General features: G+C 32.7%; 2 protein-coding genes across 3 annotated transcripts; one reads left to right on the top strand and one right to left on the bottom strand.

Annotated features, from left to right (window-relative positions):
- Positions 1 to 8,256: 8,256 nt before the first annotated feature.
- Positions 8,257 to 16,928, top strand: LOC142613189 (protein tesmin/TSO1-like CXC 5). Of its 2 annotated transcripts, none has more exons than XM_075785418.1 (9): positions 8,257 to 8,486; positions 8,615 to 8,997; positions 10,159 to 10,266; positions 11,565 to 11,742; positions 13,059 to 13,373; positions 14,052 to 14,134; positions 14,263 to 14,357; positions 15,301 to 15,720; positions 16,447 to 16,928. In XM_075785418.1, the coding sequence occupies exons 2-9, from the start codon at positions 8,708 to 8,710 to the stop codon at positions 16,734 to 16,736; spliced, it is 1,779 nt and encodes a 592-aa protein (XP_075641533.1). In that variant the 5' UTR covers positions 8,257 to 8,486; positions 8,615 to 8,707; the 3' UTR covers positions 16,737 to 16,928. The 2 variants fall into 2 exon arrangements, with proteins under 2 accessions (XP_075641533.1, XP_075641532.1); XM_075785417.1 differs by having other exon boundaries at positions 8,583 to 8,997.
- A 431-nt stretch (positions 16,929 to 17,359) lies between these two features.
- On the bottom strand, positions 17,360 to 19,416 carry LOC142613190 (protein DOG1-like 4). The gene is made up of 2 exons (XM_075785419.1): positions 19,000 to 19,416; positions 17,360 to 17,635 (listed from the first exon to the last, which is right to left on the bottom strand). Exons 1-2 carry the CDS (start codon positions 19,414 to 19,416, stop codon positions 17,363 to 17,365), a joined length of 690 nt encoding a protein of 229 aa, XP_075641534.1. The 3' UTR covers positions 17,360 to 17,362.
- Positions 19,417 to 26,349: the final 6,933 nt, after the last annotated feature.

Raw genomic sequence — 26,349 nt, 5'->3', positions numbered from 1 at the left:
TATTTAACCCTAACGCTGTGAAATGTTAATAGTAAATTGAAATATAAGAATTAAGGGGTTCACTATTTATTTGCACAAAGCAATTTTTTAGTTGCACTCAATGAAGGTTTAAAATAATAATTCCCTTTCTTCCTCATATATATATATATATATATATATATATATATATATATATATATATATATATATATATATATTATTTATATTATTTTCCATTACCATTGTTAAGGATGTGAGATTTACCTAGTTATTACCATGGGGGAAAAACCAGTCTGTGTTTTTTTTAGTCAGGCATAGTAACTTTGTGTACAGTTATATATATATGGAAGTGCCAGTTCAGATTACTTTGGACTTTGTACAAAACCAAGGACGATATGCAAATCCATATATGGGTTTCCTTTTACCAAAATGTCATTGTTTTTCTTTTCAGCCAAAAAAACAATGATACTAACATGTGGGGGGAAATTATTTTACTTGAAAATATAATAGAAATGAACAATTGCTGTACAATTAATGTTAGTTTTTAGTACAAACTCTATAATTTGTAAAATTGTTACTTATAATATATGGTAAAAGTAATGATATATATACAAACAAATAGTAATTTACACAATGTACACATGTCGTGACATATATATATTTTTTCCCTAGGCCTAGAGCAAAAATGGCCACAAAAAGCACACCCCACCGTCAATTAAGTAGATTAAATGGACTGTGTACAAGCTGTTCATGGATACAACAAAATCTATCTTTTGCTGTATAAAACAAAAGCCATTCCAGCTTATAATTAAGTGAAAGCCTAGAAAGTTTTACTTGGGTCTCTCATCTTCTCTAAGAGCTACTTTTACTTTACATTACTACATCCGTGGGTCACTGAGTCACTGACCCAATGAGATCTTTGTTGATTTTTGTTTGTTTTTTTAGGAGAGCAGTGATCTGTGTTGAACTTCATAATGAAATGAGGTACATATCTTAAAATTGAAAGGGTACCTCACTCTTCTTGTGGAGCTAGAGGGCCCCTTTGATATTTTTCTCTGTCATTGCGCATTCTAGATCCAAAAGATCCCATCAAATTCAAAGAAATGTTAAGTAGTTAGGGAATTTTCTTCCATGATCCATGATCCTTGTCGCCTCTGGAAATTTTCTAAAGTTGATGTTTACAATTATCTGTACACGAAAAGGAGGGTCGATGTTACCATCATGACTAGCTAGGCAAAAATATTTGAAAAGTATTAATGGAGAATAGGAGAAAGGAGAATTTAGTTTATTTTATCCAAGTAGTTAGTGTGTAATTAAATGATGATTTATGTGTGATGCATGCCTTAATATGTGTTTTATTATGATCTACCTTCATTTCAGATGCAAAATCATTACAATTTGCTAATGGTTCAAAAATTTTGTAGAGTTGGGATGAGTTTAGCTCAAACATATTTCCATTCGTTATTTGTTTATATCTTAGGTACAACTTTTTAAAGTTTCGTACATTCTTTTTTCTTTTCTTTTTAAGTTTCGCACATTCTTAAATATGCTTATATTTTATAATTACGGATAGTCTAAGTGTATTAGTTTATAGTAATAAATTTTTTATGAAAAAATAATAATTTTTTTGGCAAATGTTCATATTTTCCATTTAAATACCATTTATTTAAACAATATATCCTATGACAATAAAGAGGAACCAATACATATGACAATATCAACCTATTTTATGTCGAACATTCCAAGTGAAACTCTATCCCAATAATGCTGGGTGTGCAGTGTGCACTCGGAGAAAATCAACATTAAATAAAAAGAATTAATGGAAGTCAAGATCGTTGATAGAACCTAGAACTTCTGAAACAACTTTAAACTTTTCTATAATTCTATGACTCTTTAAGGTTCACCCAAAAAGTACTTTTCCTTACACAAAGTTTGTGTACAATCAGCTCAGCCGAAATCACTAAATTAATTTGCCAAATAAGTCCACATCCATCATTAATTATCTAAGTACGTATTCAGCTCTAATTAACTTGAAAACATTTGCTTAATCAAATTGTCATCTTGTCTTTTTTTCAAAGTTGAAATGATGCTATCAGGTTAAACAGTAATGGCAAGAAACACGTGTCCGAGAAGAATATTGTACATACGTACATATTATAGATATATATATATATGACCCATATTGTTGAGAAATACATTTCACACACACATATATATAATATTTATTGCATTTTTTGTTCATAAAGATTTTTTTTTTTTGCATAATATTCCTCTCTAAAATCTGTATTTTGTTTGAACAAAACTGAGAATGAATATATAATTCGATAGTCAGTTTGATAAAGGTACCTCTTAGCATGTTTCTAGGGATGGACCCTTTGAGATTAATTATGTTGTCTCCATGCTTAACAAACTAGCTAACCCCTTTTCTTTGTTTTTTCCTTAAAGTGTACTTAACATTATCAAATTGTACACTCCGTTTTATTATCATGAAAATATTACCGATGACTTCAATATTTTTTTAACCCTATCTATCCAATTAGATCACAAATGCGTGGCTTAATCAAAGTTTAAATCCTTAAACGATAAGTTGTATAGTAGTTATAGAACTTGATTTTCTATTCTATGTTACTTTCAATCAATTTTATCAGAGTTAATAACCATCAATCGTAATCCTACATTATCGTATTGGGAGGATATTCAATATACTAATACTTTTTTAAATACTGATTTTGAATTAATTCTTATCTGTAATTCTATAGGGGCAAGGAAGGGCAACAGTCTCGCACTTATTTTCCCTTACAATTAAAGTTTAAGTAATATTTTTTTTCTATCAAATCTTCTCATTTTAAATATTAAAAAAATGTATTAAATTAGTTTTGTTGTTTCGTTGGGGTTAAATGGATAAAATCATTTTAAAAAGACGAAACACGCAATGCATTAGATAAGAATTCACCATATGTTTCACAACGAACCAACAGCAGTATCACTATTCACTCACAAAATAAAAAATAAAAATAGTATCACTTCTCTACTTGAGGAAAAAGAAAGAAAACAATCTTACTAATCTCGCAAATTTCGCAACCATAGCTTAAATGGCAATCATTAACTATCATTTTTTTTACATTTTCAGATACGACGTAGCAGGTGGCCCGGCCACTTTCAAACCACTATGCAAAGTAATTTGAGGGACATATTTATGCAACATTTTACTAATGAAATAAAAAGTGAGGAGACTTAAAGCTAAAGATAATAGCTAGGAATGGTTTCCCTAAAATTAAAAAATAAAAAAGAAGAGGAAAATCCGTTTGTTTGTCTTATCATGACCCCAAACATGTCAAATCATGTTAAGTTAATTTAAAATTGAACATATAAAAAATTATTTGACATCATTTAAGTATTAATATATAAGCAATGTTGCACTAAATTAAACAAAATTTTAAGAAATAAAGAAAGGTACATTTACTTTTAAATAAAACCCTTGTTTTTGTTACAAAATTTATGTCAAATAGAATTATTTAAATAATTTAAATATATTATTAGGTTTTTTTTTTTAAAGTCCAACTCATAATTCAAATTTAAAATCATAAATCCTAGAATATTAAAAAATGTGAACCCAAACTCAACCCTAAACCTATTTAAAAATCTCAAACCACTTATTATTAGGGTTATATTAGGTCAAAAAGTTCGCCAAATCCAACCCATTGTCATCCCTTCAAGAGAGCTAATAAGGATGCAATGAAGAGTAATTATTCAATTTTTTTTTTTTTTGAGGAACAATTATTCAATATTTTGAAAGTATATCAATATGGTATTTCCAACTTTCATATAATAGTATGTCTTATTAATTACATTCATTATGATCTACCGTGAAATTGGAATTTGGGAAATTTGTACTAACAAAGCCAAGTAATTAGTACTGAGCAGTCTGGCCTACCTAGCCAGCAACGAGAAAATAGTGCACATATGACATATATGATATTAGGCAGCTTAGACCTAACTGTTTGATTGTGATTAGGCAGCTGGATGTTGTTTCTTATTTATCTATGCAAACCTAACAGTAACACATGCATGGAGATATATATATATATATATATATATATATATATATATATATATATATATATATATATATATATATAAAAGAGATCTTGTCAATATACATTAATACGTCTTATTTTTTTCATACATATATATGAAAAAATTTTAACTTATACATCTTTGTTAAAAACATCAAAATATATCAATAACTGAGTAACCGATCAATTAAATTATAAAACTCCTAACAATGCAATATAGTACATAATACATATTTAGCATTAAACACAAGTACACAACCGACCGTATGTTTTTCGTGCTACTGGTTCAAATTAATAATAGGAGATGGACCCATGTCATTCAAGGCCTTTGGCTATTGATTGAATCATTGTCACGTAATAACTGTAAGTTGGCAACTCATCCATCGAGATTCAGATTTTTGGACCCTTCTGCATGTGTTTGCCTGTTTGGACTTTTGGAGTTGATTAGTTTATATTTGCCTGTTTGGACTTTTGGAGTTGATTAGTTTATATCGCTATTGATTTTTTTTTTTTTTTGGAAGTCAACAATTGATTCTATTGAGGTATGATATTTTGTAATAAACATGTTTGGATTGAAATGACAAATTAAAATTATTTTACTATTCAGTTTATTTTTGCTATTATTTATTGGTTATACATGTACTTTTTAATACTATTCATGAGCTTTACTGTATATTGCAATTAACTTTTACCTTTATCTAGAGTATTTTCAGCTGCAAATATCCAATTATTCATTTATTTTAGATAACTAGCTAGTTGAAATCGTCATTTGATCTATCAAGGCATGATATTTTGTAATTAATTTAATACAAGATGTAAAATTTTTGAAGTGCTTTTTCATTTTTATTTATTTTTACCCAGTCCGCTAACTGTTTGGCCTTCTTTTTTGCACCTGCAAATATCAAATTATTTATTTATTTTGGCCACCCTTTTTCCTATAAAATGTTAAATTTGGTTTTAATTCACAAATCCTCCCACTTCTCTTCCATTATTAGCTGCAAATATCCAATTAATTAATGTTCCTAATATTCTTGAATTACCAGTACTGGTAGTCTGGTACGTCTATAGATTAAAAGTACTGCTTATTTCTTAATTTCTTAATTAATGGTCCTCCTTTTTATTATATGAGCATTAAGAACTCTCTCTAGCTAGCCTCGGTAGAACCCATCCACCCCAGGGTGGACCATCCTATTGCAAAAAGGTCCCTCAGTGTTTTATCTTATTTTGTATCTTTCCCAATATTGATACAAAATATATGCTTCCTTAGCTAATTAACATGGCATATATACCTAATGAATTCCTATTAGAACTGACATTTCTAATAATTAGCACATAATTTCACCTGTGCTTTCACTGGTTATTAAGCTTTCATGAAGGTTTTTAATTTCTTTATTTCCCTTCTACCAAATAAGGGGATTTGTGAGGAAAGCAATAGAGGCAGTGGTATGGTGAAGAACAGAGTTTGTGTTTAGTATATTAGTGCACTGGATACGTTGAGAGATAAACACACATTTAAAACTAGATATGTGTATGTATTCTAATGTGTCTAGTGCAACTGCTAATACAAGCTCTTTCCCACTATGAATAAGTTCAAATTACATTATCATTCATGACAATATGTGCACATGGTGTCAGCAGTAGTACCACATGATGACATATTGATGGTCTGGTTAATGTGGCAGCGGCTCTGTTAAGGTTGAGGTGTTGGTGTTAATGTCATTATTGTGTTGGATTTTGATGGCATCGATGAAAAATTGGCAATACTTGCAAGTCAACATTGGTGCTGGCTGGGTATTATAGCCAGTCTTGCTTTGATCGATTTTGAATAAAGTCCGGAAAAGTTTGGAGTATTGTTGGTTGTTGATGAGAATATGTTACTTGGTGATATAGATTATGGACATAGTTGTGTTTTGTAATTAGTATCGGCGACGTACGAGTGATGACAATTGTGTTTAGTGGAGGTGGCCGCCAAGTACTTTTGATATGGGGGCAACAGTGAGGGGTTAGGTTGTGTTTGTGTTTTGATGTCAACTTGGTTTTCTAAAATCCAAATGCTTTTTGGGTACTTAACATTTGTCAATGAACCATTATTTAGCATTAGGCCATCAATTGTCTACTGGAAAAGATATATATAGCCCATCTATCAAAAAAATTAAAAAAAAAAGATATATATAGCCCACTTTATTACAAAAGGCTAGTGAATGTTTTTAATAAAGTTTTAAAAAGTGTCCATTTGACTCACCTTAGTTTGTGGCTTTTTTAGTTTATATACATATAACTTCTTAAACTTTACTTTTTGATTTACAAATATAATTACTTTTTGTTTTTTTTTTTGACAAAATATAATTACTTTTTGTTAAAGGGTGAGACAAAATGTATAAAGCTAACCAAAAAATTCCAACTTATTTGTATTTAATTTATTTTTAATTAAAATAAACAAATAAAAAAAATTCATTCTAAGGATTGAAAGGAAAATGAGTTAAACTAGTCACCATTAATATCGAGATTTATATTATTATATCAGTTAATAATGTTGAATTTCATTTTATAGGTTAGATCTAATTACAAAATTTAGCATTTGTCACTCACACATGAAGTGGAATCTTCATGTCCAACCAAATAACCTAACTCTAAGGCCACATTTATAAGAGGGAAAGGGAAGGGGGGGGGGGGGGGTAGGTTAGTCAATAGTCAACTTGCTTGATCTGACTCAAATTTGAGTTGTCATATTTTAATTTACAAACAATTGTACTTTTTATAATTAAGGTTTAATTATTGTAGACACCTAATTTTGTATTCCCATGACTTAAAACCTTAGTTCTCAATGAAAAAAAAAAAAAAACAAGTATTAGCCAAGCAAAACACAAGATTGTCAAAGTATTTTGAAAATATCCTAATTTTGTGTAGGCATACGATGATTTCAATGTATACAGCAACATACGTAAAGTCAACTCTTGCATACTTAACTCATACAGGCATACTCAATACCAAACTCTAAAGGCAACCAACCCATTTAGTACCAAAATGGACTCTCCCATTTTAGATTGCTTAAAGTTGAATGTTGATATTGCTATGAAAGAAGACTTAGTATGCTTAGTAATCATTGTTTGAGACCATAATGCTTATTGTGTAGCGTCTCATACTAATTTGTTTAGTGGCTGCAATCTTTAGGTGATAGAGACTCTTGTTGTTAGATGTGCACTCCAATTAGTAAAATATACCTTGGAGATAAGTGGCCTTGAAGGGAAAACACTAGCTTAGTCTTAGACATAATTTTGAATAGAATTATCACTTGATTCACTCCATACTAGTGCATCAAACCAATCATCTCTAATTATTTTTTTTACTTGTTAAATCTTGAGTTCAGGTTTTATCTTTTGTTCAAGTAAATGCGTTGTTTTTTAGAGAGTAAAATCCAAACATCGCCAAACATTATGGAAATAAAATTCAAATTCTGAAATTTCAAAATATAAAATTTTATCATTTCCAAATTTTAAAAGTATAATTTGAAATTTACTATTTTTTTTTTTGGTTAAAGCTTGAGTTCAGGTTTTATCGTTTTGAAATTTACTATTTTTTTTGTTAAAATTTTATCGTATTTTTTATTTTTTTTAAGTGAAAGAGTTGTTTTTTATGGATTTTTTTTTTTTTTCATTTTATGTCATGCCAAATACCAAAAATGATTTACAAAGTATTTTGAGAAACACAACCAAATACCGAAAATAATATTATTTTTACTTATGCATCTAAAAATATTTTATAATGGAACAAACATAAACTCAGCCGTTGGATTTTTTTTTTTAAATCAAAAAGTTTTTGGATATTTGATTCCTTCAAATATCGTCCGTTCATTTTGATAAAAAATAATAATAATAAAATCCTCGGTCATTTATAGCAGAGAGTGGTGAAGTCAGAATCTACATATCTGTACACGTGTACAAAAAACAAACACTCGCAACAGTTTCAGACTTCTTAGCGCCAAATTCCTCTCTCGTCACTTTCCCAGGTAAAAAGAACCCTCTACCTCTCAATCCAACGGTTAAAAACTCCTAATCCACCTATTACCAAATCTCAGCCGTTAAAACAATCCATTTAATTTCATCCGTCAGATCTTCCAGTCCCCTCATCGAACCGTCAAATTTTATCCAATTTCAATTTTTCAAAACCTCGAGAGGGAGAGAGAGAGAGAGAGAGAGACTGAGACAAATCCTAAGCTAAAGCTAAGCTATAATAAGCTGATACGCTTATCTCTTCCGTACAATTCTACGTTTTCCGATTCGATTCCGATCGTCGTCGTGTTTCGGACTCAAAACGACACTGTTTTCGTCTCAGTCAGTGTAAGAGAGAGAGGGCTTTTCTTTGGCGCCAATTTTGGCCAAGAAACGGCGGCGTTTCACGGTTTCAATGTCACTGCGCTAAAAATTTATTGAGGTTTTGAAGCAGTTTTTAAAAAAAATATTTTCTGTGTATTCGAATTCGATTATATAGATTTGGTTCTAAACTTTGTGTTTGTGTTTGTATTTCAAGCTTTTTTTTTTTTTTTTTTGAAAATGGAGAAGGACGACGAAACCAATTCAGATTCGGCGCCCAAGAAATCGGCGAGGCAATTGGATTTCTCGCCGCAGAAGCCACAGCCTCTGCCACAATTGCAAATGAGATCACAGTCACTGTCGCAGCCGCAGCCTCAGCCTCAGCCGCAACCTCTCTCACCGGTACAATTTCAATTGCAATTACAGTTACAGTTACAGTTACAGTCACAGTTACGGCCGCACGCGCCAATGTTGCCGCAATTGCAACCGCGGCCGCCGCCTCCACCAATGTCGCCGCCATGGCGTGTGCGACCGCCGCTGCCCCCTTTGTCGCCGCAATTGCAACCGCGGCCGCCGCAGCAGCCAGTGCTCCGCTCTCATCCGGTGCATAAACTTCCGATACCGGCAGTGACGTGAGTCTTGCTCCATTACTTTTATAGTATCTTTCTTTCATATTAATTTGGTTTGGGAGGTGATATGTCTTAGTTTAGAAATATTGGGTAAACGAATCACTTTAATTCATTTTTGGTATGGAAATTTTTTTTTCTTCCAAATATAGTTTTGGATATGTTTGTATAGTAGAATTAAGAGCATAGAATTAATGGGATTTCAAGAATATTTAAAGAGGCAGTATGATTGAGCATTCAAAAACATTGTAAAACAGCAATCATGTGCATTGTGCAACAAATAAGCTAAATTATTGTAATCATGAATCTGTTTAGTGTTTAAGGGTGTTAGAATTATTGTTAAATGATTAAATTTTCCATTTTTTAGCGGCTTAAGCTTTTGGGGCAATCAGAATTTTTAAAAGGGATTGGAATGTGAGATGGGTTATGGGATGGAAATTGTATTAGGAAGAGAGCCTAGCATCTAAGGCTATGTTGTTCTTGTTGTTGTTGTTGTTGTCATGTATGATCTACGTATTTGTCAACAGAATAATTTTGAAACATGATGTAGGATCGAGGGATGACCATGACCGCACCCACTCCTCGAGAAGCTACGCCACAAAATGCTACAGGATTGTCCATATGGAAAGTCACAGGACAAAATTTTAAGAACTACTTCCCATTTTGAACATCTAAATCCAGTAAAGGGGCTATATATCTAGAGAATGAAACAACCCTGCTCTTGATATCTCTTTTATTGTTCCACAGTAGACTGGTAGTTTCTGTATTACCTGTCATGAAGATGTTATTTTTGCTCCCTTCTCGTTGGACATAGACGCAACAGCTGGAGCAAGTCTTCTGATCTTCTCACCACTGCTACAAGGGTTTATTATATTTGGGTTGCTCAAGATAATCGATTTTCCCAATCCTTCACATTTTTGTTAGCAGAAAATTTAACCCATATGACTTTCTTGTTCTTCTTCCTTTTCCTTTCTCAGTCTCACCTTTTGCTAATTATTGCTTTATTCTTTAATGAAGATATCTTTTGAGAAGCTTATATTGTGCATACATGCTTTTAATTATATATGCCATTGCTTCTTAATGGAATTGGAAATATTTTATACAATTATGAATTCAGTTCTATTGTTTTGTTCTTCTAACTGCTGCACATTTGTGTTTTTTCTTCAGCAAGCAAGAGTCCCCTAGACCAAAACCGCGGGCTAATGCTGAAGCAAAGGATAGTACTCCAAAGAAACAAAAACAATGTAATTGCAGAAGTTCCCGGTGCTTGAAGCTGTAAGCACATAGACTCCTTTTCATACATTTTTAGCATGAAATGCATTTGGGTTGTAGCATTGCGTTTGTGATCTTGCAAAACTTGCCTCCCTACATGGAATTATTTTAGAATTGAACTCAAGGTCATCAATTCCTTGCCTTTATGAGGACGATTAATTAACCCCCCGTCCAGATGGGGAAGGTGATTTTATTTTACTTTTCATGTTTGCTTCTAAAGAACTTTAGCCATTTCTGGGCTGTTGCATGTCTTGTAGATATTATTATACCATATAAACTAGACAATGGTCCTGCTACTAGACCATAAAGCTGCAAGTATAAAGCACAAGCCATACTACTGTTCCTTTTAATCTGGTGTATCTCTTTGTTTGAATTATTTCTTCTGACCTTGACACTTGATCAAGAAGGACCAGGCTATTTTTCTGCAAAACTATGTTGTAGCTGAGTCACCTCTTCAACTGGAGTTCAAACAAGGCTTAAGCTGCCAAATTAAAATAGGAGATCATCTTCAAGTTTGAGTTGAACATTATAAGGCTTCCATTTTCCATGTTCAGCATCCTCCTTTATTTCTGCTAATTCTCCTTCACAAACCAAGACTTGGGCAGGAGTGCAACTTGAAATCGACTGATGGGTTTGTCATGCAATTTGCATTAAGCACAAGGCTTTTGAAAGCTATCTTCTGTAGGAGTCTCCAATTGTCCTCTTTCTAATAACTTGTTTCCTCAAGGAAGGATAGCTGCCAAATTGCTCAATAATTGGATGACATGGGTTAGAGAAATTTATAATGACTATACAAGTTTCCTATTCTGGAAGTATCATATGCATGATAGTAATGAGTTTTTTAGTGATTATCCCCTCTTCATCTCCCCTATCTTCACTTCTCTCTCTCTCTCTCTCCTTCGTTACGCTTTTTTTTTCTCCTCTTCACTATAATTGAGCCTTTTGTGGTCCACTAAAATGTAAATGAAAGGATACAAGCCAAATCTTCTTAGGACACACAATGAGACATGAAGTAATCCTCATACAACATCCTGGAGTCGTAATCAAGTCCTCCCTGTTTCTTCTCTGCAATATGACAGAGGTTTCTTCCAAATGTATCTTGAATGGTTTGGTTGGTTAAATTATTGGTTAATTTGTTGAATCCATTTTCAAACTCTATATGATTTAATGGGAGTGCAACTGCTTGGTCTTTTAGAGATTTATCATAGATTACTGGTAGCTTTAACCTTTATGTATGTGGTGCGTCATCTTTTCTTCCTACATATTCTAAAGTATTAAGAAGCAAAGTTATGTAATTGTAGGTATTGTGAGTGCTTCGCAGCTGGGATTTATTGTGATAATTGCAACTGCATAAATTGTCAGAATAATGTGGAGAATGAGGCTGCTAGGCAGGAGGCAGTTGGACTGACCTTAGAGCGTAATCCAAATGCATTCAGGCCAAAGATAGCTAGTAGTCCACATGAACCTCGAGATAGTAGGGTACATAATCTGACTCCAACTTGTGCAACAATCTTGCATGATGAGTGCTCTTGCATTGACTTTAACTGAATTAAATGTTGACGGGAGTGTCTTTTCTAAGTATTTCGATATGTACAAGAAATATCATTTATGTGGATTTGTGCAGAGATTTTACTCTTTTATTTTTATTTTTATGATGAATGATAAGATTTCATTCCAAATGCAAAGAAATACCACACAGTTCAGTATACAGCAACCATACAACCCAGCTCAAAAGCCAACATCAAAACATTGGCCTAAACCCAAAAAGTACACACAGGTCAGCAACAGCGCAGACACAAAAATTACATCACACCCCTTGTTGTCCTCTACCTTTAAGTACTAAACATGAGATACTCCTTGATATTTTCATTGTAGCTGTATTGATCCTTTAACCTTTTGGTCTGCCAGGTGTCATTGTTTGGATGGATTGTTTGTGTTGTCCTTGTCTACTTTTATTGACCAGATCACGTGCAGAAATTATTTCTGATTTTCAATTTAAATTCTCTGGAACTATGATGTGAGTCACCACCCCACTAAAGAAATAAAATACTCCCTATTTTCCAAACTTTTCATTTTTTGTTTCCTTTTTTTATTTTTTTCCATTTCTTTGTGTTTTTTTTTGGTGATATCTCTTTTACATATCAAACTTAATTTTAAGAAATAGAAATAATCTTCCCTATTTTATCAACGTATTTAAAGTTCAGAAGTTATAAAAGAAGAACAATGGTAAAAAAAAAAAAAGTTTTAATTGAAGAAAAAAATACTGTGACCTTTCAAAAGTGTTAAGAGCTCAATAATCCTTTGTGTAATAATTTATTATTCTTCATAAAATAATCATATAAGTAATAAATTTAGGAAATAATTATATAGTAAACTCCACAGTTTGATATTGTTTTTAAGTCAAACTCTATAGTTTTAGATGCACAAATGGCTACTATATGAGTTTAACAAACATTTTGAGTTTAACAAATGGTAACCATTAAGTAACATAAGTTGTTCTTGAGGATACATAGCCATAAAGTAACATAAGAATATAACTTTTGTTAAATCCATAATTTAGATGTACAAACCATAAGTTTAACATTTTTTGTTAAATCTAAAATCATGTTACATTTTAGATGCACAAACTTCAGGGGTGTATTTTGTACAAATGGTAACCAGAATTTGAAACTAAAGCGGTATATGTTACTAATAATTTTTACGAAGAAGAAACCTTTTTTTGGTTCAGTGGGTCAAGCATATTATCTGTAATCATTAAACTTGGCATTCATTGATTAAGTCTTAAAACAAATCAGGAAGATGTTGCAGAAGTTCAAGTGGTGGGAAAGCACAGCAAAGGATGTCAATGCAAGAAATCAGGGTGCCTCAAGAAGTATTGCGAGTGCTTCCAAGCCAATGTTCTGTGCTCTGAAAACTGTAAATGCATGGAATGTAAAAATTTTGAAGGAAGCCAAGAAAGAAGGGATCTTATTCATGAAGACCATAATGCAATGGTCAATATTCAACAGGCTAAATTAGCTAATGCAGCCATCAGTGGGGCTATTGGATCCTTTGGTTATGGGACCCCTCTTGTGCCCAGGAAGAGAAAAAGCCATGAACTTTGTCAACGGGTACTTTTTCTTAGAATCCTTGAATATGAGATGTCTAGGTTGATCTTAATCTATTTTGTTGATCTTATTTTAATAACTGTGAAGCATATATTTAATTTTTCCATTTTTAAGGATCATTTGTTGAGTAACTTTGGATCAGTAGACTATAGAGTTTTTGTATTGCTAGTGATACTTCAAGAGACATGTTATTCAAATCCTTTTATCCTCGTGTCATGTGATTTTATTTCCTGTAAGTTTGACTTTATTCATCCGCATTCAAATCTGATTTCTTGTAATACAACTCTTACGGATAGAATTTTACTAAGAAAAACCATATAATTTACCTGTGTACAATGGCTATGCTCCTCTTTTCTGCACTTTATGTAATAAAGTCAATCTTTGTATGAAAAAGATTTTGGGTAATTCTTTTTGGGACTCATGAAAAACATGTTAATGCTCTGAATAATCTTTGAGAGAGAGGGCAAGCTGCACTAACTATTTATGCTCTGAAATGATTTTTTTTTTTTTTTGGCGGGGGGAGGCGGGCCTTAAGAACTGAAAACTCCAGCATACTCTTTAATCTCATTTTGCCATAAGATTCCTGTTTTTTTTTTTTTTTTTTGTTCTTCACTCTTTCCTCCATTTTCTCAGCAAAAAAGGAAGAAGAAATGCAGTAATTATTTTTAAAAATTTATTCAGGAAAATCATCTAAGAGCTTCATCCATCCCTGATTCATGCACTGCTAATGCAGCAGTATCAGGATCTTCAAATTTCAAGTACAGGTAGGCATATTATGTCACTTTGATGCACCTGGTAAATTATATACATATACATATATATATATATATATATATAAATATTCTCTTTCTTTTTTACACAAACTAATTGTCATAACTGCTTATGATTGAAGATCTACATTGGCCAACATACTCCAACCACAGGACATGAAGGATCTTTGTTCACATTTGGTCGAACTTTCAGCAGAAGTAACAATGACACGTACAGGTTATGATTAACATATAGAAATAGATAGAACTTTTGCTGGTTCTTTTACATTTAAGCTTGTTCTAACTTTTAGCTTATTATATGACTGAAATGACTATGCTCACTGTATTATTATAAGTTTCGATGTCAACTGTTTTATGTAAACATCATTAGAACTGCATAAAGTAGTTGTCTTTTAGGGTAAAACTTAAGTATATTTCCTTTGGTGCAGTATATTAGGTTCCTCAATTAAATTCAAACAGATAATTGTATTGGATTTATTTGTCCGAAAAAATAACATTTTTGTCCTTAATTCTTCAGTGCAAACATGACTGTATTGAATTTAACATTATATGTAAATAAACTCTAGAAAGGTCATATTCTAGAATATTTATTATTCATTGTCATGTGAGTTACTGCCAATGATGAATTGTATAGAATCTTTTTCCTTATTTCTGGCTGATCATTGTTTTCATCAGTTGGTTGATCTGAAAAGTTTAATCCATATTTTGTTACTTGCCATAATTAGAGTCCTAAGAATGTCATTTTGTACTTGATATCTATAGTTTAAAAGAATTTGTGGAAGGATTTGGTCTGAAACACCCCATGATTTCTTTTGATATTTTTTTTCTTATATTTCATTTCTTTTTATCATGCTCTTATTCGATTGGTTTGATTCCTTTGAAGATGAATGAAAATATCTCCAATTTCCATATTGGTCGCACATTCAACATGTGCCTTCCAGAACAAGGGGCCTTTATTCTTTAAGCCTGCTTGTAATTTTACTGTGCTCAAAAACCCTTTACAGTGGACTGGTTGAAAATTGATCAATATAGGCATTTGTAAAATCTTTTTCTTAGTGATCTGTGTATATGCGTTTAGCTTAGCAGTAGATTATACTGAAAACTATATTTTTTATAAAACATTTCATTTGCCTTCTAAGTCCTTAATGTAACATTTCCAGGAAATAGTGGCAAATTGGATAGGGAGACAGAAAGGAAGAATATTGAAATTTCTACTGCTTTGTCCACTCAAGAGAGCGAAGTTGTTGAGAATGGACATGGTAGCCAGAAAGCTATTCCTGGTAACCATCTGAGTAGGAATCAAGTGGATAGAGATGGAAGCACTGATTCTGGTTCTGATGGAATTGATAGGGATAGTGGTAGGCCAATGTCTCCTGGAACACTTGCATTGATGTGTGATGAACAAGACATGATGTTCATGGATGGTGGGTCACCAAAAGGGGTGCTGGGCGATGGTCAAAACACTAGTCAGAAGTCATCTAATGGACATGGGTCAGAACTCTATGCGGAGCAAGAAAGGCTTGTCCTAGCAAGGCTCCGGGATTATCTTAACCGAATCATTGCTTGTGGGAGCATAAGAGGTAAGTTTCTGAAATTTATAATTTTAAACTTTCATACTTTACACTGTTAATGTGAAACTTGAACATGGGCTTTCTTAACTACAAAAGGACAATCAAACAAAAGGTTTGGTTCCATCATGAAATTGATTGAAAGTCCTATGAAGGCAAGGATACCCAATTGTTAGCTTAGAAGACTTTGTAATTAAAAAGACCTCATATTCTAGCTTCCAGTTCTCGAGTGAATTTTCCTCTTTAGTTATTGATGTAAAAGGTTTTTAATTCCAGTATCAACACTCCTTTGTAACTTGAATGAACGTGTGAAAAAAATGTCTCTGTATAGCCATAGGTTGGAGCTTTTGGGTGTTTTGAGTACTTTATAATGACCTTTAGACAAAATAAAAGGTCAGGAATTTTGTTTTATTAAAACTGGAGCTTAGTTTTAGGGGTTGAGCCTTGCTTTTTACCATAAGCAACATGTCACGGATTTGTGTTCAAGAATCAATCTCTCCAATAAATTAAGGTTACCATGATCTCTCTCAATCCTTGTATAAGTGAAGAGTTTTGTACACTGGGTATTACCTTTTTTAAAACTTAATGCTTAATTTTACATACACTTGGATTTTCTTTTTCTTTTTAAAATGTGGACATTTCCACATCAATTATGGATATTTTATATATTAAAATAGATAAATCTGTCATTTTTATTATTAATCTAATAAAAGCAGTTGTGTTTCTATCACTATGCAGAAACAATGCCTTCGCCGGTGGCCAAAAATGGTACAGGAAGCCAACAAAAACTTGCAGAAAATGGGAATGTAAAATCTGGCAGTGAAACGAGAAGTCACAAGGAGGCTTATGGCAACGGCATTACAAAGTCTCCAGCTCCGGCAAGTGCTGAAGCGTCTTCAAGAGCCCATCCAGTCACTTCTGATAAAAAAGATATGTCATCGAAGGTTGGGTTGCCCAGTGGAAATGGGGAGAAGATAAAACCAAATACTAACAGAGTTGTAGCTACTGAGAGAAACAGTTCAAATTAAATTAACATCTCTTACTGATATGCAGCAGCAGTTTCCCGCTAGGTTTGAAAGTTGAACCTAGGTCATCTTGTTAGAAATGTTTTTGGTTGAAGAATCAACATAACTAGGGTCCTTTTCTGAGTATATAGCATGTATACAATCTTTTGTAGATTATATAGCAAGTAAATTTTGGTCCATTTTTAAGTTTGCTTATATATGTGGTGTATTAGATATCTTTTGATATATATATATCATATGCGAAGAGGTGATTTTAATAAAGATAGCTAGGGTTGAAATACTCCGTCGTATCTATTCCCCATAGTTATCAAAAAGATATACTATCATATAGCCTCCAGTTGAATAACCCTACCTCAGAGGCTTTGCCTGTTGCTTACATGATCTGCTGAGGTACTGATTAAGGTTTTCCCCACTTCTGTAAGTGGAGGACATTGTCAATTGTAAATGTCTCATTACAAGGCAAATCTTATGAATCTTCGAATTATTCAATTGAAGACCTGGTAGCATACACATTGCATGCATTGTTAGCAGTACAAAACACCTTTGATGCTGTTGAATTAGAATAGCTGCAAATATCGATCACTTTTCACTTTGAAGTTTGAACAGAACACATTTGAAAAAAAGGAATTTCAAAAATTGGTACGCTGCCGGTCATGATTAATCCCCCAGCCACGGATCCCAAACTGTAACTCAGCGGCTCCAATCAAGAACTCAACAGCCTGCTGTGGGGTAAGCAACTCAACCACCTTCCGGACCGTTTTCAGCCGTAGATCATCAGCCCTTTTAATAACACTTATCAACCGTCCCATCTTCTTCTCGAAGTCACCACACTCGCCAATGACCTCACTAGCACCATCCTGCCACTCTGATAGCTCCTCCGTTATAGCATTCTCTTCCTTTACCTAATTCAACTGGGACATGTTAATAATATTACCCCAACCATTACAAAACCAACTCACAAAGATATTGATTGAACAGCTTAATTAGGGTTTTTTTTTTTATAAGAAAAGAGAGGAAAAAAGGGTTCTTTTTTTTTTTTTGATGAACGGAAAAAGGGTTCTAATAGGTTAGTTACTAATAATTGGTATAAAAAAAAATAAAAAAAAGAAGGAAAATTCACACATACATATTAATGAAACATGATTAGTTTAAATAATAAGACATTATTATATAAGTCTATGCACACTCAAACCTACACTCATTTTTCAGAACATGAGTATCTGTTAACTTAACTCAAACCTATCCTCATTTGATTCAAATCTACACTTATTTTTTATAATATGGTTGTGTCAACTTATGATTAAATTATAACACATTGACATATAAGACCATTTCAAGTACTTGATGAGAAAGATATGGTTGCACAAATTATACGAAGAAATGATATATCCACAACATTTTCACAATAAATCTTAAGTGGTAGGTTATTACTTGTTGTTATTGTTAAGGTAAAAAGGTAATCTTAATGTTAAGTTCAAATTTGAATTAATAACAACTAATCACCACCACCACATACCCTTGGTGGTCACTCCGCAAGTATAAGTGCTTGTGGAGTGTGGGGTAAGGGCCAAAGTTCAAGTTTTCAGGAGGGAGACTCACACACATATGCGGAGAAATGATGTATCCACAACATTTTTACAACAAATCCTAGGTGGCAGATTATTACTAGTTATTATTGTTGTGGCAAAAAAATAATCTTAATGTTAGGTTTAAATTTAAACTAATAACTAATCACATGTGATTTGTTAAGAAAATTTGTTATGAAAATATTATAAAAATATAATGGACGTAGCATCTCTCGTACGCTAACACTTAGGAGGCTTTTGGATAGGAATTATAATTTCTGCGTTTGCGTTTTGTTTTTGTTTTTGTTTTTTTTAATCCAGAGTCTCTTGCACTGTTTATAGGACATGAATGGTGCAATTAGGCAAATGCACAATAATTTTAATAATAAATAATACTCAGAAAATATTTTATTATTATTTTTCGTTAGCAAAATAAGCGGAACCAAAGCATATTGTATGTTGTGGATTTGGACATGCAAGGATGCGGTACTCTTTGGAGAGTTGGAGTACAAACGACGTGATACGTACTTTCTTCTGTTGCTTTCACAATAGATCTATTAATTAAGTTTAGGTAGGATTTATCATGAATAAAGTAGTTTAATTGGTATGATCTACCATAAATACGAGAAATTAGAGTATCACATCATGGGTGTGTCCTAGAGTTGAGCAAGAATGAACTCAGATAAAGTAACATAACGTACGGTTTCACACTGTAACTCGCTGACACGGCGGAACTGAGAGGAGGAGAGGTCACCGAGATCACCAGTGCGTATGCCACGGAGGATATCAACGATGTGGGACTCAAACCGAATGGATGACTCAGTGTACACCAAGTGAAACGCCGTGGTGGGTCTCCACCCAGCTATCCAGTGCAGCGATCGCTCAAGCGAGCTCGCCCATGGGGCCGTCAACACCGACACTGCATCGCGCTCGGTTGCCTGTGCCTTCAACTTGTAGTACTCAGCATAGTGACACATCACCTTGTGAACAAGCTGGACTAGGTGGTGTTCTTGGTCTGGGCTAGAGGGTGGTCTTGGAGCTGAGGACAACTGGTTCACCAGCTTGTGCAATTGCTCCAACCAGGTTTCGTAGAAGTGGGTGAATGTGAAGTTGCTCATTTGGTCTGGATTTGAATAATTCTTTTCTGGGTTTCGTTCTGTTTTGTGTTTTTCTGTTTACTTTGAGAGATAAAAGAATTTTATTCTCTCTTCTGCAGAAGAAAACTACAAAGTATAACCGGCTCTTTGCCTACACGTTGGGTAAACACTTGTCATGCATGCACGATTTGGAGATCCACGTGGTTGAAAGAAACATGGTCACACTTTCCGGCATCGGTCGCTATTATCCGTAAGAGCAGTTTTTGTACTAACAGAATTTATAGATATCGAGTCAAACTGAATAAACGACCAGTTGGACTTTTGGAGACAGTATTAAATTAAGTTGCTCTTATGTGGCGTTTGGTACCGAAAATCCACATTACTCCTGATATTCAGATTCTTAAGAATGTGATTCCTAGGAATCATGATTGTAGCTATTCCTATGTTTGGTTTTATTGGGAGATTCTCAAGAATGTGAGATGATAATGTTTAGTGTATTCCCAGGAATCTTAAATGAATTATCTGTTTTTTCCATTTTGTCCTTAGATTTGAATGTGAAGTACCTAGCCCTTTAAAAAAAAAAATTCCTTAAAATAAATAATGAAAAAATATATATAAACTATTAATTAGTCATTTAAAAAAATATCTTACTCTAAATAGATAGATAAAAAATATTATTTAAACTATTAATTAGCAACACATTCATTAAAACTGTGATCTAACATTTTAAAATGACAAGAATAATACAAAAATAACTATTAGCAGAGTTATTTATCCTGTTTATGTTGTTTTGGCAGGAAAAGATAAAGACAAGAGAGAAGATATTAATAATTTGTTTTATAGTTTATCTTAATTGCTTAAATGATAAGGAAAAATGGTTAAAATTGTCAATTTATAAAAAATACAATTTCTTTTAAGCTTGGGAATCTGGATTCCCACCTGTTTTAAAGGGAATCCACATTTCTACTGAGACGGGTTTAAGGATTCCCCTGGCATCTGATTCCCTAGCGTAATTTGCAACCAAACATAGAAATCTTTAAACATTCCTGAGAATTTTAAAACATTACCCCATACCGAACGACACCTTATAGTAATTCTCCACCACCACAATACTCCTCTTCATGTTAGCATGATAATGCCACGTTGCTATAACATGCAAATACACAATTTTCTATGACAAAAAAAGTAGTCCCTTGTTTGTTCTGTTTGAAAAGTCAATTTTTTTAAAGAAACATTATTTATTATTTTGTTTACCTTATAAAAATGTATAAGTTTACAAAACTACTCTAAAATAAATTTATCAACTTTTTTAAAAAGAGTTATTCTTAATGAGGCAACTAAAAAAGTGCCTCAATTAAATTGATTTTTTTAAATATTAGTTTTTTTTTCAAATAGTTTTGAAAATAAAGGAGAAATATAATAGGAACATTAGTAAACTAATAATTTTTATTTTTAGAAACAGGACAATATTTTAGGACATCCCAAAATGGAATAGAGGACAAACAAACCGAGTTGTAGGTAGTAATTGATTCATTATTATATTCTAAAATTAAAATTTAGACTTGAACACAAACATAAATTTGATCCTTCTTTATCCACCCAAAAAAAAAATTATATATATATATATATATATATATATATATATATATATAAATGAGTCTTTTTTAAAGTTAATTATTGTTGCACGTATCTTATTATAAATTGTTATTGAATGAAAAATGTTAATGGATGTCCTCAGGATAATAATCTATTTTTTTTTAAAATTATGAGAAAAGAAAAAGAAGCAATTAATATTTTGATAAATTTTTCTATTTTTCATAAAAGTGATGTCAAATTTTTTTTTAAAATAAATTTTTAACTATTATTCTAAAGGAACTCATTAGCATAACCTTTTATGAAAATCATGTTTTTCAACTGTATATAGTGTATAATTCTCTTTACTCATTTTTTTGAAAATGACATTTATTTATTCATATTTTTTATTATTATTTTTAATGATAAGTTATAACATACAACTTTCTATGCCAGCCTTTAGCAAGGGAGTTTCTTTTTCTTTTTTCCGGAATAATAATGCATTTATAAAGACAAAGGAAAGATTAGATCTTAAACTAGCTTCCTCATAAATTAAACAACTCTATCAGAGAGCTGAGAGAGAATAAAGGAGCCAAACTTGTTACAACGAAAAGCTCACTAAGCCAAACAAAGGGTGGCAAAATTAGCATCTCTTCTAACAACAAAGATGGACCAGTAATTAAAACTATCTAACATAACAGAAAAATCATCAATTATGGGAAATTAATATAGTCCAAGATGGCACGTTCAAATGATTCTTGTTAGATAGAAAAACATTGACTGCATCCCCTTAATAACCTTATCTCTACCACCTAGATCAAATGCGTGCACACATATAGAGCGCCGTTGTCCCCCATAAAGGGTCTCCTTTTGGGATTTTCTTTTTTGTCCAAGCATGAGAGAGATTTTGTTGTTTTCATCTCTAGCTACAAACTACCACTAATACCACCCAGAACTCTTGTATAGTCACATCAAAATTAATTTTGATCCAACCTATAGAGTGGAAGGTCCCATTTAGTAGGGATTGGGAGTGGTTTCTTGTCGTAATTTCCTTGCTTGTTTTTGGATGGCAAAGATTCCGTTGACTTCTCTTGCATGCCATTGGTATTGGATCACAATGCCTCTCTTCAAAAGTGGCCTTATTTCTCATCATCCAAACTTGGTGTCCCCCAAATAACGTGAAATTAATCTAATTTATTCTCGCACATTAATGGTCCGTTTGGATTGAGGGAAAGGGAGAGGGAGAGAGAGGGGGAATAGAGTAGATTTAGCACAAAATTAATTTATTTTTAACTAACTCTACTCTACTTCTCTCTACTCGTTCTGCCTTCCATCCAAACATGCCATAAAAAAACAAAAAGAGCCTGCGTTTATTAAAAAAATTGTACTCAAATGTGTGATAAAGAGAAAATTCATGTTGAGTACGAGCAGAAGTAGTGGCGACATTGAATAATTGGGCCGATTGGCCCAAACTTGCATCGTGAAAAGGGGTCAATTGATTTTTATGTTTGCTTATATATGTGGCGAATTAGATGTCTTTTTTGAGATATATATAGATCATATGGCTTCCAGTTAAAAAACTATAATACCTCAAGGGCTTTGCCCTGTTGCTTACATGGCCTGCTCAGGTACTTGATCAAGGTTTTTCCCACTTCGATGTGCAAATGGAGGTCAGTGTCTAAAACTCTTTGAATTGTTCGCTAATTGAAGACTGTTAGTATGCACTACATAGTGTACATTGTTAGCTGTTCAAAACACTTTCATGTGTTGAATAGCAGTAAATTTCATGCATGGGAGTACTCCGAGAAATGCTAATTTAACTGGAACGAACAAATTTCTTAACTGGTGCTACCGTTTTAACTCACAAGGCTCTGATACCCTGGAGCTTCCTCGCACCTTCCTTAATTACCCAGATTTTCAATTTGATTGTTGTCTTTAAAGGTGCTTGTTCTTTCCACCTTCGTTTCTTGGACATTTTTCATGCAAACAAAACTTGTTTCAATACTACTTAATTGTGTGTCGAGTTCACGTCTGGCCAAATTCTATATCCAATCACAAGTAGTAATAAACAAATTATAGAAAATAATATCTAGGTGTCATGTTAAAGATTTTGGAATCAAATCTTAGTTTAATAAAGGATATGGAAAGAGTTATTGCTATAATCATATCGTGATGATTTAAGTTTAGGAAATCCTTATTAATCAATGACTTTTGTTTTCCAAATCCCTTTTCATAACCAAGAGTTTTGTTTGCACAAGGAAGTGTTAAGAAAGTGTTTGCCTTTCAAATATTTTGATTTGAGAATGTACACTTAAACTTTATCTAAATCTGTTGTGTCATAGACCTGCCTAGTATGGACAAGAGGGCTAAATTTGTAACTTCCACCTGATTCCCTAACCCCCACCTTTTCGTTTTTTTAATTGACATAATTTAGACCATGAAATTGGACAATATACATGTGCATTGGCGAAGCTAGGGGGCCAGGGCCCCTAGATTTTCAAAATTTCCCTATAACTGTAGGACTAAAAGAAGAAATTATCTTTAAATTAAAGAGTAATTTAGTTACTGGCCCCCCTAGAATTTTGAATGGAAAAAAATATACGTATACCTATTTCAATCCTCAAATGTTTAAAAAAAAAAAAAAAAAAACCCCCAAAAATAATTTTGATATATAGAACCCAAAAATAAAAATAGAATTTGGCCCATCCGTTGGCCTATAGTTCCTCCAGAATACAAAATTGCAAGCAACAAAATAATTTTAATCAATTCACAATAATACTAGTGTAGGTGCACAATTGCACCTGGCCCCAATAACAGTTACGGGCTCAGACCCAATGAGCCTTAAACAATATGAATTTGTAGAGTGTGGGCTTTAAACCCAGGTTAGAAGTGTCTAAGGATAAAATGACAAGTAAAAGATTGCAAACACTTGAAAACGACAAGGAATATTGTAAATCAACCTCCTCGGACGTAAGCCAAGAGCTATTCTTATATTATCTCTTTATCTTTTTTTCTTTTTCTTTTTAGATCCCAAAGAAGGCCACTATTCCTGTTCTAGGTTGCTCCTTAAATACTCCTCTTTTGATACTTTGTACACGTGTTGCCCCAACTCCCCTTTAGCCTATATATTTCTTTTCTCAGTGCCTTTGAATAGTAACCAGAAGTTTCCCTTCCACTGTTCAGGTGTCACTTCCCCATTAATGCGGCCAGGGTGGTAGGTGCAGGGTTTTTAATGTGGAGGTGGCAGCCTTTATCTTTGGTATTTCTCTGACATCGGTGCTTCTAGGACATTCAAGGGTTCCCCCTCTTTAACCATTGGTCTTGACCGTGTCATTCCCTCACCTTTACCATGAAGTCTCGGGTTCTCCGGTGTCCGTCCGAAGGGAAATTCACCCTCGGCTAGATTCTCGGATCCTCGGCGTATGGGCCGACCCGTAGTACTAACAAGTTCTAAACCCAAGAGTAGGTCGGCCTTCCTTAGCATGGCCCAAAGGCCCATATTCCCATCAGGGTTTTTTTACTCCCCACAACTAGTATATGACCAAAAAAATATATTAAAAAATAAAACCTTAAATTCCTTCGGATTTGGTTTAGGTCCAATGCATTCAGTGCACGGGACCAACCAGATAATGACACGTGTTTAAAAGTAGACACATATCATTATCTCAACAGATCTGGACATTGAATTTAAACCTGACTCAATCCCTTTTACATGAAATCCTCTTAAATTATGAATACAAATATTCTGTACCATTTTTTTTATTCCCTTTATGTTTTCAAATATTTACATGTGTATTTTAAGGACTGCTTGAACAAAAAAAAAAAAAAAAATCCTAAACAACCCCAAAACCCATGGCCAGTCGAAGATCGGACCAGCAAAGACCAGTTCAGTCTCGCCTCCACGGCTTCCCTGGTCTCTCTCTCTCTCTCTCTCTCTCTCTCTGTGAAGTGCATGCATTATATTCAAGTTTATTATGACTTCTATTCTCAAAACACAAAAAGTTTCAACTTTCAATGACTCTTTATTAAAGTTACTGAAGTAGCTTATAGGTATTGATACGTGTAGTTCAAGCAGACAATAAAGATTAGTACGTGTAGTCGATTCAAAATAAAAAATAAAAAAAAGATGATAGTGTTGTAGAACATGGGCGGAGCTGTTATTGGACCGCGGGGGGGGGGGGGGGGGCAACGCCCCTAATTTTTTTTATAAAAATATTATTATATTAATAGGTACTAAGTTTAACAATTTTGTTCAATAAAATTATACTTTGCCCCTTTAATAATGCCATTAATTCTTTTGAGAGTAATTTTATAGCCAAAAACGTTTTTACAATGTTTATACAAACTATTAAGGTAGCAAATTCATATTAGTTTGTACACTTGCATAACTTTTTATATATCAATAACCACTTATCACATTAGCAATTTGTAAAAATTTTGTAGTTTTAGCATTTTTCACATTTTAAAGGACATAAAAAATTAATAGATTAAATCTAAAACAAAATATAAAAACTCAAAAAAATTAGCTCAACAACAAAAATTACCAATATAATAAAACTAAAAAAATTAAGTCCAATCAATATATTTTACTCAGAACAAACTACTTGGCCATTTAAAAATTTTTTAACAAAAATCCTTAGTAGTAAAAAAATAGACTCAAGGGTCGGAGCTACCGCACACAGCTAGCAGCAAAGTCGCCCTCCCTAACTCCAAGTCCTGGCTCCGTCCCTGTTGTAGAAGTTGACCGATACCTTATAAAAATTTGGATTGTTCCGTTAACATTTTTCTTGTAATTCTATCTATTATATCAAAATAACTTACTCTTTTTTTTTTTTAATTTCATATACTTATTTTTCAAAAAACTCTAGTAGATTATCTATTTTATATTACATATCATTAAAATATTAATTTTTAAATTTTTTAAAATTATTTTTTCTTTATTCACGTATAACAATCATCATTTACTATCTTCTTTCATTCTCGAGATATGTAAACAAAGAATAAATAACTAAAACTATCACACACACACACATATACACACACACATTTTTTTATCTGATAAGTTATATATATACACACACCCAACCAAAAAAAAAATGCTTATTATTTTCAATCAAAATTATGCTTGATGACAATCTTTCATAAAATAACATTCATTTTTGCCATTTTTATAGTGAAATTCTTAAGAAGTTTCATTTTCAATACAAATTATCAAATTGTAAAAAAATCTTTCAATTGAACTAATGAAATTTTCAAAAATATAAATAATCCAAAACTTAGAGAAATAAGTTAAGTTCTGAACATATTTGACGTTATCTTGCTCTAATCTAATATGTAGCAACTAAAAAGACATTTCACATGTAATTTTAGTGACAAATTTTT

The sequence above is a fragment of the Castanea sativa genome, chromosome 10 (genome assembly GCF_040712315.1).
Source record: "Castanea sativa cultivar Marrone di Chiusa Pesio chromosome 10, ASM4071231v1".
NCBI classification, from domain to species: Eukaryota; Viridiplantae; Streptophyta; class Magnoliopsida; order Fagales; family Fagaceae; genus Castanea; species Castanea sativa.
This window is presented reverse-complemented; position numbering and strand designations above follow the sequence as displayed.

Coding starts and splice junctions, on each gene's coding strand:
- LOC142613190 (XM_075785419.1), bottom strand. CDS start 19,416: ATGAGCAACTTCACATTCACCCACTTCTACGAAACCTGGTTGGAGCAA. Junction 17,636..18,999: donor GCGAGTTACAGTGTGAAACC/GTACGTTATGTT, acceptor CAGTTGAATTAG/GTAAAGGAAGAGAATGCTAT.
- LOC142613189 (XM_075785417.1), top strand. CDS start 8,606: ATGGAGAAGGACGACGAAACCAATTCAGATTCGGCGCCCAAGAAATCG. Junction 10,267..11,564: donor AGTTCCCGGTGCTTGAAGCT/GTAAGCACATAG, acceptor ATGTAATTGTAG/GTATTGTGAGTGCTTCGCAG. Junction 14,135..14,262: donor TCTTCAAATTTCAAGTACAG/GTAGGCATATTA, acceptor TTATGATTGAAG/ATCTACATTGGCCAACATAC.